The 12,723-nt window shown below is 45.5% G+C and overlaps 1 protein-coding gene across 2 annotated transcripts in view; it reads left to right on the top strand.

Moving 5' to 3' along the window:
* The window catches only part of omd (integrator complex subunit 5 omd), a 147,354-nt gene that overhangs the window by 48,640 nt on the left and 85,991 nt on the right, over nt 1-12,723 (top strand). For both annotated transcript variants that reach the window (XM_075882856.1, XM_037432019.2), the window contains exon 4: nt 6,714-6,857. In XM_075882856.1, the coding sequence (XP_075738971.1) occupies nt 6,714-6,857 (144 nt within the window). The remainder of the gene's footprint in view (nt 1-6,713; nt 6,858-12,723) is intronic.

The following is a 12,723-nucleotide window of genomic DNA, read 5'->3' as shown; positions in this document are numbered from 1 at the left end:
CCTTAAAGAGACGCTAAAGTAAAAGATGTGCCTATCACGAAGAGGTGGCCATAGCCTTAGTAATCTCATGAAGTAATAACACGAGGCGGCAGAGGAGCCTGCCTGAAATATTAAACCGGGGCAAATCTGGCTCCTAGCCTCCAAAAGGCGTGTCCGCAAGTAGGTTACTCCTCTTTCCACTCACTAATCCCAGCCATCAGGGTCTTGTGGGCACTGCTGCTCGTGCACCGATTCCCCTGCATCTCCCACCTCCAAAACAGAACTTTTAAAGGTGTAGTGGACAGGGAACTTTGCTTGCAGCAGACGTCCACTACATAGCTGCAGCAATGAAGGCATTGCCATTGAGCGGTTTATCTGCTTGGAATGGTGCTGCCAGCGTCCTTTGAGCAAGCTTCAAATGTTGTGTAGACATCGTCTCCTTCCATATATTAACAAACAGCAAATTACTTAGACTCGCGCTTGGAAACATTAAAATGACCGTCGTAAGGCACTTGTAATGAAATATGCCTAGTGCACGACGGATGAGGGCATGGCTGGTATAAAGTAATGATGGCCTTGTATAAACCGTATTGCTATTATGACAGAGCGGCCAACAATAGCCATATTAGTTCGCAGGCTGTAAGAGGGCCTCAGCTGATCTCGGTTTCGAGGCAACGACCTTGCCTGGTACACCAAGTGTCATGCGGAAAACCAGCTCTGTGGATGAGCACTGTGTGGGTATCTTCTTTCACCATGGTGCAAAGGCCTAGTAGAACTTCTGAAGTGTTTGAGAAACATTTCAGAGACTCAAGGACATGTAGACGTTTTCAAACATGCCGAATGGTGTGATGAGTGCGGTTTTAGGAATGTATGAAGGCTCCACAGGAATCTGGTGGCAAGCCTTAACTAGATCCACTTTGCTGAACATGCAGCAACCGTGAAGCAAAGTGGTGAAGTTGTGAATTTGAGCAATGTAATACCTTTTGAGAACTGTCACTTCATTTAATACGCGGTAATCTCCGCACGGCCTGCAGTAACTTGTTTTCTTTGGAACCATTTGTAAAGCAGAGGCAGAAGGGCTGGCAAAAAGATGAGCGAAACCCAATTAAAGCATATGATCGAATTTGATCGAAATGATCGAAGCATGTGATTGAAGCATGTGATCGAAAGCAGAGAGGTTGGGCTTGCACTGGTGGTCTTTTTGTGACAGTGTGGTGCAAGACATTGTGCAGGATTGGGAAATCTGGTGATCGTGGTTGAAATAGCTCTGGAAGTTCTTGTAAGATGGTACCTGGGTGTGTGCTTGCACGAGACTCAAGGACGGTGCAATTGTGGTGATGCCTTGCACCAACAGGTTGGTCGTGGAGTCCAGAAGGCGGCATTGGTGTAGGTCGACAACCAGGTTGAACTTCCACAAAAAATCTGCTACCGATGACTGTTTGGACGTCAGCGACGCATACCTGCCAACTCTCCCATTCTGCCGGATTTCGACCATTTCTTCCGTTTGTATGGCTGTCATGAAAATCTTCCAGAAATCAAAACATGTGTGCGATCTCGCTGCATTCACAAAAATGCAGGTCAATCCGCTTTAGGCATTTTGCAAACCTACTGCATTTTATTATAAATGAATTTGAAAGGCGTTCATCTAAAGGTATAGTAGAATCTCTGGGATGCGTAACCACGGCAGATAAGAATTCGTTTAATTTTCCAGCCAAATTTCACTGTGACCATTGGGCTAAAATTAGAATGTTCCGAACACTTTTCCTAATCGCGGAAGGTGATATGAACATTAGTACCAATACTCTCAAACCAAGGTCGAGAACAGTGTGCTCGAATCTTCAGAAGTATGCGTGCGACCTTACCGTCTTCTACAGTGCGTGTGGTTGTTGCCATAACTGCTGTGGACGAAACAGTGGTCGTTCTTGACACGATCATGTGTGGTTATGAAGTAACTTACAGAACTCCGAAAGTGTTCGTGCGTGCAACGCTTCACCAGTCAAAGCAGCGCTGCCTTCTGCAAACTGTTTGGACAGAACCTTGGCAAATGCAATAAAACGACTCAGTTTTGAAGGCATGTGAGCAGCCAGCGCATGTGGGTTGAAAACGAAACTACGGTTTCCCGCAATCGCCGCTCACAAAACCTCAGTCGCGGCGACGCGATAGCGATCTACGAGATCCAAAGGCACATGGCTAAGGCAGCAAAGACGTAAAAAAGGCTAGAAGCGTTTTGGCGTTCTTGTAAAAAAAAAAAAAAAAAGAAAAAAAGAATTTAGTATGAAGCAAAGCATTCATTTGTGCTTTCGTGGCAGGCAGCTGCGGCATCTAGTTCGTTTACATGTGTCTCAGGAAGACATAGGCGAGTTGTTTTGACGAAAATAAATTTTGTTAGTTGTTTTGATGATTCGAAATTTCGGGAGTGTTTGCGGTCTCACTTAGAACTCTCATCTGACTGGAAAAGCTTACCATCATGTGTTTGGCCACTCCGAGCCATTATAAGACCACAACGCCTATGTTTTCGCTGGTGATTGCCCGCCTCCCTCTTGTTTTAGGGACGAAGCTCCTTAAGGCGTGGGTCTGTCCACCCTCCGTCGTCAAGGCCTCCTTGACTCTTTTTCCGGCCTCCGCCAGTAGTACTGTGTAGAAGGAGGTGACTGACACCTGTCACGTGTTATGGGCATGCCTGCTCGATGCTCCTTGACTGTCCAGGCAGCCCTGCTCAGCGGCCAGGACCTTCTAGCGCAAGAAGCCATGGTCTGGTGTGTTAGGACAGCGACCACGACCAACGGAGACCCTGACTAAAGGCTCCACCTGGCTCTGTAAGGGAGGCCGTGCACTTTCCCAATCAACCTCTCTGTAAATAACAGCCTAATAAATGTTTACCACCACCACCTGCAACTGCAGGCGCAATGGTTACAAAGCACCAAAGAAAACTTCAAATGGTCTGTCAACATTGTGGGCCTTATATCGGTTACATATATGAAGTGGTGCTCCTGAAATAAAATTAGTTGTGAGTGTAGCAAGTGCGGTGTTTCGTTTTGTCCTTGTGTCCCGTCGTATTTGTGCTACTACACCATATGTTAAAATGATATCTCACCAACTAGCCCAGCTCTCAACCCTACTGAATTGTGGGCCTTATCCTACTCTCGGCTACATGATCCGCACAATGGGCCTTGGGAAGCAAGAGGGCCAGCATCGCAGGAGGCCAGAGCTGGCGCTGTCCTCCTGCTTTCTTTTTGACCACGTTCTCCAGCAAGGGCTACCTTGAAAAAAACTAGATGCGCTGTGGTACAGCCAAAGTAACATGCAAATCCAGCCATAGTCAGCTTTGGTATAAGATGCAGTTTTTCCGTGTTTCCATATTCTGTTTGCAGTTTTTCCGTGTTTCCATATTCTGTTTACTCCACGTTCACTTGTTTCAGGCACACTGTGGCCTTTAGAGTAATCCGTGCTGGGAGCACACGCATCACGGCAACACCAACAAATTGAAACATTTCTCTGGAGAAGCAACGCACTGAATACAGCTGGTTCTCAATCATACAGTCTCAGTGTACCCAAAAAAATAAATTTCATTTATGTATCAGAAAGTTGAATTATCAAGAGTTCTGGTGAATATGACTCGAAAACACCCCAGCATGTGTTCTAATGTTTGTTTCTCAGGGCCGCAGCAAAGTCGTTGTTAGTTTATGTTTTTAGATGTCAGGAGTTATGCTGGTACTCGTTATAATGCGGTGCACAAGGAGAAAAAGCAGCTACTGAAAAGCATTCCTTGAAAAAGGTGCGCCTTGTCACACTCATCTGTCCCGACCTCTTCGAGTGTGTACTGGCATATTTTCCTGCAATATTTGCTAGACTGAACTCTGGCACTACGGTCGTTCAGCCAGCATGGGGATGATGGGCACTACACCGACTTGCCTAGTCTTCATGCTTGCAAGCTTCAAGTGCACTTGTGGCTTTGTTTATTACTGTGTCTTTAGTTTTGTGTCAAGTAAAAGAGCAGAGTGTTGTGAACTTCGCAAGCTGATTGGACTGGTCAAAGTAGCGAAGCATAATTGCTAAACCTTTGCTGAACTTCATCTTGCGGCGAAGCAGATTAGAGCCACTTGGAGCCAAAGTGAGCCGACAGAAGAAATATTAGACAAATCCATGTGCGACCCATCATTCCCATGCTGGCTGAAGCGCCGTGTGTTGTAGCTCCCATAGTGACAAAGTTTCTTTTTGTGTAATTAGTGAAAACTATGTGTGCAGTTGTGCATCCCCTATGCAGCAGTCGCGTGTCACGCCTGCACTGAGAATAAATGTATCGTATTAGTGAGTTTTTGTGCTCGGCCAGTTCATCTTGTGCCGCAATCTTGTGCGAGCAATATGACCGACACCTCGGCAGTTGAAGCATATAGGTTTGTCGTCCAGTGTACGCCATCCGGACAAATTGCGCTGTCGAGAGTAGTTAGAACCAAAGCGAGGAGCGGAGTCACGGCGATAAGAAGGCTCGGCAGAGTAGACTGGTTAAATGGGGTGTAGGCCGATGTTCGATAATTCTTGACGGACAACGGCTTGTGGTCAGTGAAGTGGTCGGTGAAGGTGAAGATAGTGGTCGGTGAAGGTGAAGGTTGGAAATGGAGTAGCTACTGGTTGGGCTGCCTCGACCTCGCGACGAATGATGCGGGTGAGGTTGTCACATCGGGGAACTAGGCGGACGGCGTCATCACAAGAGGAAGTAGCAGCTGTGTTCCGCAGGCGCGTGATGCGGTGGGTGACGCGGCGGGCTTTAGCCTGTTCTAGACGGCGGCATTCTGTCAGGATCGTGTCGATGCTCGTGACATTATTAATAACCAGCAGGTTGAAGACATCGTCAGCAATCCCTTTGAAGACGTGATTAACTTTTTCTTCTTCTGACATGCGCTGGTCGACCTTGCTACAAAGCGCCAAGACGTTAAAAATGTATGAGACGTACGATTCAGTAGACGGCTGGGCGCGAATGGCGAGAGTCTTCTTGGCAGCGAGCTGACTGCCAGATGAATCGCCGAAAAGATCACGGATCTTCGATTTGAAAAGATCCCAGCTTGTGATATCGGCTTCGTTGGTTTCGAACCATGTACGCGGCGTGCCGTCGAGGTAGAACACAACATTGGTGAGCATGAGTGTGGGATCCCAGCGGTGGGTAGCACTGACCCGCTCGTACCAGTGCAACCAGGAGTCAACGTCGATGGTGCCGTCAGCGGAGAAAGTTCCAGGATCCCGCAGGGGTGGCAGAGTGACGTAGGTTGTCGACTCGGATCGAGAGACCGGTGGTGATGAGGCACTGGCAGTTGAAGTAGCCGAAGAGTCCCCGGTGTTGCGACCGCTTCGCGTCTCCATCGAGGTACGGGAGTCATTCACCTCCACCAATAATGTTACGGGTAACTTATTTAATAAATTAAATACAATGCACCGTGCTCGGCGAACAAGACGGCGACAGTTCATCAACAACCAGCCACCAACGTCGTCTTTCTCTTTCTTGTAGCAAGGCTGTGCCGGCTGTTGTGTATCAATATAACTACTTGCGCGCACCTAAACCTTTCAGGAACCTGAGTTCCTTCTCGGACAGAGCCACGGAGGGCTTGCTAATACAAGGCACCTGTTCGCGTGCCATCTGCGCGGCCTCGACAATGACTCCGGTGCGCTGATCTCTGTGCTTGTACAGCGTCGCTGTGTCCTTGAAAAGGGGCGCACAATTGCACTCAGTGCAGTGCTGAGTAAGAAAACCATCTTTCTTGTTTCGAGCACACCCGAGTCATTGTCGAGGCCGCGCAGATGGCATGCGAACAGGTGCCTTGTATTAGCAAGCCCTCCGTGGCTCTGTCCGAAAAAAAACTCAGGTACCTCGAAGGTTTCGGTACGCGCCAGTAGTTATATTATCTTTACTTTTCTGTTTCGTTTTTTTATAAATTTTTTTTTGTCGTTTTCTATGCTTTTGTTTTTTGTGTCTTTGCTTTTCTCTTACTCATGTTCTGCTCTTTGTGCCATATGGTTTTTATCACGTGGTTACTGTCTCCTTTATATATTTTCGTGCTCTGTGCAATAAACTCACTTGGAAGTTAGCGCTCGTGTCTTTCGTGTTCTTCTTGTCTCTGTGTCGTCGTTTTGTTCTCACGCTATAACTATCGTCATGCCATACCAACTAGCCCAAGCTGCCACACTTCTATGATCTACTACAGTCGTGAAGCTCCTCGAAAACTGCAGGCGCGGTTTGCGCTGAGAATTGTGTAGTGTATTAGGGCGATAACAAAACTTGAGGAATATAACGTGCCAATATTAACATGAATTGCTCACACTTTTGTGTTTGACCCCCCTCCCCTTTCCACAGTGCCTTTGTGAGGCATGTAAGTTCTTTGAAAGTAAAAAATAAATTTCACATTTTGCAACACCACGTGGTCTGTCTGGTGATAGTGCATGTGTTGCCTTGATGTGTGAAACGTTGGTCTGTAACGTCATTTGTCACATGAGTGTTTTCTATAAGGCATGTTGCTGGCATGAAACAAAGGAAGGCCTTCTTAGTTGGGTACTGTTCGCTCGGCATTGGGCAAGGGTTTCATGACCGCACTGTGTCGGAAGAGGCATCTTGTAGCATTCGAGGGGCGTCGCGCTATTGTCATACAGTGCTACGTCGGGAGACAACGTCAAGGCGACAGCGCCAGATAACGCCGACACCTGACAAAAGGAGGCATGTGCAGCGAGATATGTTTAATTGTGTGCAGGCGCTGATCTACCAGGTGGAGGTGGTACACGTCAATTGCCTGACGCACACCATTTCCCACTTGATGGCCGAGCTGCAGTCGGGTCGAGTGCCCAACCCCACCCAACTGGTCGAGAACCTTAAGAAGCTCAGCGGCAACTCTCACGTAGGTTGCATGTCACACATTGCGTGCAACAACCCTGTTCACTCATACTGCAGCTCGTACAGTTGCATTTTGCTCTTTCTTTTGTCCTCATTCTGCTTTGTGCCAGAGTTGCGAAATGCTATAACAAGTAAATAATTATAGCAAAAGAAGCCCTACAAAAGCAGAAACAGTGAATTTTCTAATATTAGAAATATTTTTACTTGTACTAAATCACATGCAAAGGAGAGTCGAAAAAATTTTAATTATTTCAGGCAACGAAAATTTGTGTAAACACAAACGAAAGTGCAATCTGTGACCTGGTGGCAATATTTACTTTCTAACATTGTCTCCAGCGTAGTTCTTATTCCATTAAATGCATGAATGCACTATAGTTGAGCATGATGATGACTGAAATAGCTACATTTGCAGGGACAATGGAGCTCAGCCCAAACAAAAGTGACTACTGACTTGGCAAAAACGAAGCACATTATAAGCAGGACCCTGGTTCGTACTGTTGTTCAATCCTGTTGAGATTATTGTTCAATCTCAACAGGATTGAACAATAAGCACCAGTGCTTTTGGTGCAGCCGTGCTCGCAGAGTCCACATTCTGCTTGGCTTGCTTCGTGGCAGGGGACAACATTGAAATTGCTTGCATGCTTTGTCTCACACATAATCGGATTTAAGGGGAGATGCCACTACAGTACCTCTAGCCTAGGGAAATGAAATTTTTGCTGTTTACAGTTTTTTCATTACACTGATCTCAAATGTGTAATCAGTTTTATAATAATTTGCATAGTGTTTTCTTTTGTACCATGCCAGTGTGTAAAATGTTTTTTTTGTAGACTCACTTTTTCTCTGCCACGTATTGTTTATGGTTATGAGCCATTAATGGCTCACATTGCTCCTTTTTAACATTAGAATGCAAATAACTAACTGGGAAGTGTGTATAAGATATTTTAAAGAACAAGAAAAGTTCTAATGTGAAAATCATTAAAATGCTGAGCCCATGCTAATTGTTTACTTAAGTTCATAATAACTTCATGAGTGATATCTGCTTTTAAATGCACTCTTGAAATTTTAGGAATATGTAGAAAAAATATCATCCCGATCTGGCTATCGGAAGTACCAAAAATATGATGTCAAAACTCAAGAAGTTGCCCAAATTTGCATCTTGAGAAAAACATATTTTAAATTTACAAGTAAACGCTCATCTATGCAGTAAAGATTCATTTTTTAAAATGACTTCTATTATGAGAGCTTGGGAATCATAGTTCTCTTGAGCATGTGGCTTTGGTGAACTCATGCGAAATGCTGTGGCAACTAGCTAGGGGACGATTTACTGGAAACTCTAGACAATGAGCTCTCTTTAGTTTTTAGTAGCCACCTTGTGCTTTTTGCAAGCGATGTTAGCCTATTTTGGGGGAGTGTATTTAAAACTTTTTTCTCCTGCAAGTGGAGAACTGAACTGGTGAACACAGATAAAAGCAAAAATAATTTGTAGTTCTGGAAGAAATTTTGCATTTCTCGATTCGCATCTCCCCTAAAAGCTGATTATTTTTTAGCATGTGGTCAATATCCTTCAGCTCTGACAGACTATGGAAATTGCCTAATGCCACCCAACTGTTTCAAAGAAGATTAATAAAACAATGCAACATATTCTAAGTAAATTTACTGCAACTCCCACTCACAGATTTACACTCGCCTCCGCACAAGAAACACACACCAGATGCAGCGCTTACTACCAAGTGTTTATTGTTCCTGGCTGTATGCTCCTACAAGATGATGGGTTAAAGCAATGTAAAACAAAGGTGCACATGAGCAAAGAATCCACGATCGATGCAAGAACCAACCACCATTCAATGAAGTAGCAAAAGTAGGGTTGTGTAAATATCCCGAAGTTTCAAATATTTGTCAAATGGTGCATTTATAATATACGTATTTGATTCGATAACCACACATTAAAAAATTTCAAATATTTCAACTAACACGAATATTCCTCAAATATTCAATCATTACGAATATTTGAGGGCATGCCGCTGTGAAGAACCAACAATTTTGCGCATTTGCGATAAGGGCATCAACAGTAGATTATGCAGTAATTAGTACAACTTTGGCGCGAGTGGAATGATACCTGCATGGAAATTCACGGGAGCGTGATAATGGGACGAATGCGGCAGCACCTCATTGCGACAAATCTACCAACAATAAACACTTCGAACAATCTAAATCATGCAACTGCCTATTCGGCAGTATGAGTGGCTTAGCGCTGTTACTGTTCTTGCAATCATATGGACCACATTGTCGGCACTCATGGAAACGAAGGTAATTCACCGCTGCTGCATTGGCTCAACAAAATAGTCGTCACACGTTTGCTTGATCTCGTGCTGAGCGAGCACGAAGAGGAAAAAAGAAATGTTTCTGTGCAAAGGCGAACGCAGGGGTATGCTACAGGAATTGGCGCTGACAGGGTAGTAAACGACGCACTGCATGCAACTAGCTAGGGGCGTGCATAGCTGGGTACAATGGTAATGCATTCTATGTGTAGCCATGCCAGTTTTCACTAATGGCGTCGAAGCCTGACGAGTTGTCCGTCAGCTGTGCGGCTACTTAAAGGCCAACTGCAACGAAATTTAGCACTCCTCAAAAAGTCAATATATAGGTAGTCTAGCTAGAGGTAGTGCTGCCTGCCAAATGTCGCCTTCGAAATACAAGCGCTTACCTTCGAAAAGAACTTTCAAACGACGGTGTTTTTGAGCTCGAATCTAGAAAAAATTATGCCATTACAGCTGACCGGAAGTGACGTGGACAGAAAAATTGTCCACTCCACGTTCCTCGAGTTGCACATCGTGAACACGCCCTTTAGTGTGTATGTTTTTTTATGTTAACTTTAGAAATTTGCGTGAACATGCCCCTTATGAAACGCTAGTCCGGGCTTCCCACTGGTGGGTTTGCATTGTTTCACCCCTTATTCACAAACGCTGCTTAACTTGACTTGCCATTGGCTTCAGTGCAGCACGAACGTGTTTTGAACGCGCTGTCTTTAGGCTGTGCCAAGGCAGCACAAACTCATAGACGCGTTTCAAGCACGCTGCATTGAGTCGACCGCTCGCAGATGGGCGTCATGCAGGAAAGAGCGATTGAGTGGCACGGTGGATTGCTCTCAAGGAGCGACGTGGCGATGTTCTGTAGTAATTGTCATATCCGGTTCTGCCCGATTTGCCTGGGCACACCGCTAGTGCTCTGCATCGTTTGTTTGCTGGCAATTTAGAGCACCAATTATAAATAAATACGTGACTACAAGATTTTTCACTGTCATTATTGTAACTTATCGTATATATAATACATATTTATGGCCATTTACGCTTAAGTAAATAAATGATATTTGTTGCAGTTGGCCTTTAAGGATGTATTCTCTTCATAGTTCGTGGTAGCACATATAGATGGTCATGCCAATGAGCTCAAGTGTTTTTTCGCACAATGGCAAACGAAGAAAAGGCCACACACTTTTCGGTAATGTACAGTGCCGTCATCACAAATAATTCTCACTTGCTGGCGCTGTGTTCCCAACAGCGTCTTTAGGAATTCGTTGTACGCGCATCGCACTCATGCCACAGCGTCTCCTGCAATCGATCCTCCATAACATCGTTGCTGCGATCTCGCTCTTGTGCCAACGTCGGTTTATTGCTGTCGGCAGCCAGTGCGCCAAAGAAGGTTGCGATGTGGCAAAATAGGGCCCTCGTCGTAAGGGGCCACTCACAAGGTTTGACAATTTTAAGCTGACAAGTGCAATGCGTAGAGGAGCCGTTCATGATCACGTCTGCCAAAATTTGCAACGCTATACACCGCGGAAATGGGTCAAATTTCAAGATGAACGCTGCTACCCTTCCCTTCTGCGGGTGCGTGCCCAGAGAATGAGGGCATGACGTGCGCGTATGAATGGCCCTACGTACACGGCAATGCAGTGACGTTGGTCCTCTACGTAGACGACTCTGCTCTACCGTTGCAAACAGTGGCATGTGACATGGTGAAAATTATTTAACACGGCATGTGTAGTTTGCGTAATTTGTTGCTTGGAGAGAATAATAAAGCAATAATAGCGAAAGTTGAGCTAGTTGGTGGTTCATACTTGGGAAGTAAAAACAGCGTAAAAATATAGACAAGGACAGAGGAAGAGACTAAAGACTAAACTAATATTAAGATAATAATAATAAGAAGAAGAAAGACTAAGCTTTATTGGAAGATCGCAATAATAGCGAAAGTTGGGATAGTTGGTGTTTCATACTTGGGAAGTAATGCTTGATACATGTGCGTGTGTCTTCCAATAAAGTTTAGTTGCGAGTTCAGCGCAGTGTCGTCTCTTCCTCTGTCCTTGTCTATATTTTTGCCCTGTTTTTACTTCCAAAGTGAGATTAATAAAGCCCTAGATAAATAATGAGACACAATAAGGGAATGTGAGCATCTTTTTTTCGTTTTTCTCCTGTGAATGCAACGAGATGCAGGGCTAATCTGTCAGTCTTTCGCATGCGTTCGTGTACTCGCAGTCAGCGCATCGAGCAGACGACTGCCGTGGAATGCTCCTACGCATTCGCGCACTCATTGTGCTCATCTATTTTACCGCGTTAGAGTGTACTAGAAGTGTACACTGTAACCGCGTCTAAGCCAGCGTTTCCAAACCATTGCAGAAACAGGCAGAAGACCACAAGAGAGAGAAACAACTTTATTGATGGCATAAAAAGGTCGGTAAACTTAATTTGCCGGTGGTTCAAAGGGTGGTGGCCAAAAGCTTGCCACGACCGTTTCGGCCCAGTTAACCACTTCTGCCTGAAGACGGTAGTCAGCTGACGACAGGAGCGACTCCCACCCCTTGAGGGAGGAAGCTGGCAGTTTTGTTCTTGGTGGGGGGTTACCCTCACGTTCCCAAAGAATGTGATTTTGGGTAGCTTTCACGCAGCTGCAATGTCGGCAGTTTGGTGTAATCTCTTCTGGATAAATTTTAGACAGCTGATGAGGACTGGGCAAAGAATCTGTTTGGATTTGCCTCGAGATCGTGGCCTGTTTCCTTGACATATCTGCCTGCAGGGCCGCGTATGTCTTGCGGTTCTCTCGGTAATACGCTGTAATTTCGTTATACGTGGTGATCCCTTCCTGCGGGAAGTCTAGGGTGGAGGGGTCCACGTCCCGGTTGATTAAACCTCGGGCTACGCGGTGGGCCGCCTCATTCCCTGGATTCCTCGCGTGAGCGGGCACCCATATAAGTTGTATTTTATTGTGTCGTTTCTTATTTTTGATAATGTTGGCCGCTTTCAGCCCAACACAGCCCATCGTAAAATTCATGAGCGCTCTTTTCGAATCACTCAGGATGGAATTGAGGTGGCCAGCGCAATGGCAGCTTCTTCTGCTTCTAATGCTGAGGTCGTTTTTACGGTGGCTGCAGTGATAAGTTTCCCACTGCCGGTCACCGCGCATATGGTGTAACGGTCTCTCGCTTGTCGAGCGGCGTCAACATGCAGAACGTTTGGGTGATCCTGAAATTGTTTTGCGAGGTTTTTTGCTCTTGCCTTTCATCTCGCGTCATGTATTCCTACCAGCATATTTTTGGGCAGGGGTTTAATTATAACGTCTGCACGAGTTGCTGCTGGCAGGCAAATCTTGTTGTTGAGCATGCAACTAGCGCGTCGTCCGAGACTGTTGAGTATGTGCAAGTTTGCTTTTGTTCGTGAGAGCCTTCCTTCTTGGGCGGTCAAATGCCCTTCTATTAGTTCCTCCACTGTGTTGTGGATACCAAGACGCAGTAGTTTTTCTGTGCTTGCGTATCTGGGAAGTCCTAGGGTGCGTTTATATGTTTGTCTAATTAGGGAGTTTAGTTTTTGTAGATCCTTCTTTCT

Source organism: Rhipicephalus microplus, unplaced genomic scaffold (assembly GCF_043290135.1).
Source record: "Rhipicephalus microplus isolate Deutch F79 unplaced genomic scaffold, USDA_Rmic scaffold_14, whole genome shotgun sequence".
NCBI classification, from domain to species: Eukaryota; Metazoa; Arthropoda; class Arachnida; order Ixodida; family Ixodidae; genus Rhipicephalus; species Rhipicephalus microplus.
Note: the sequence above shows the minus strand (reverse complement) of the source record. Positions and strands in the feature narration are given on the sequence as shown.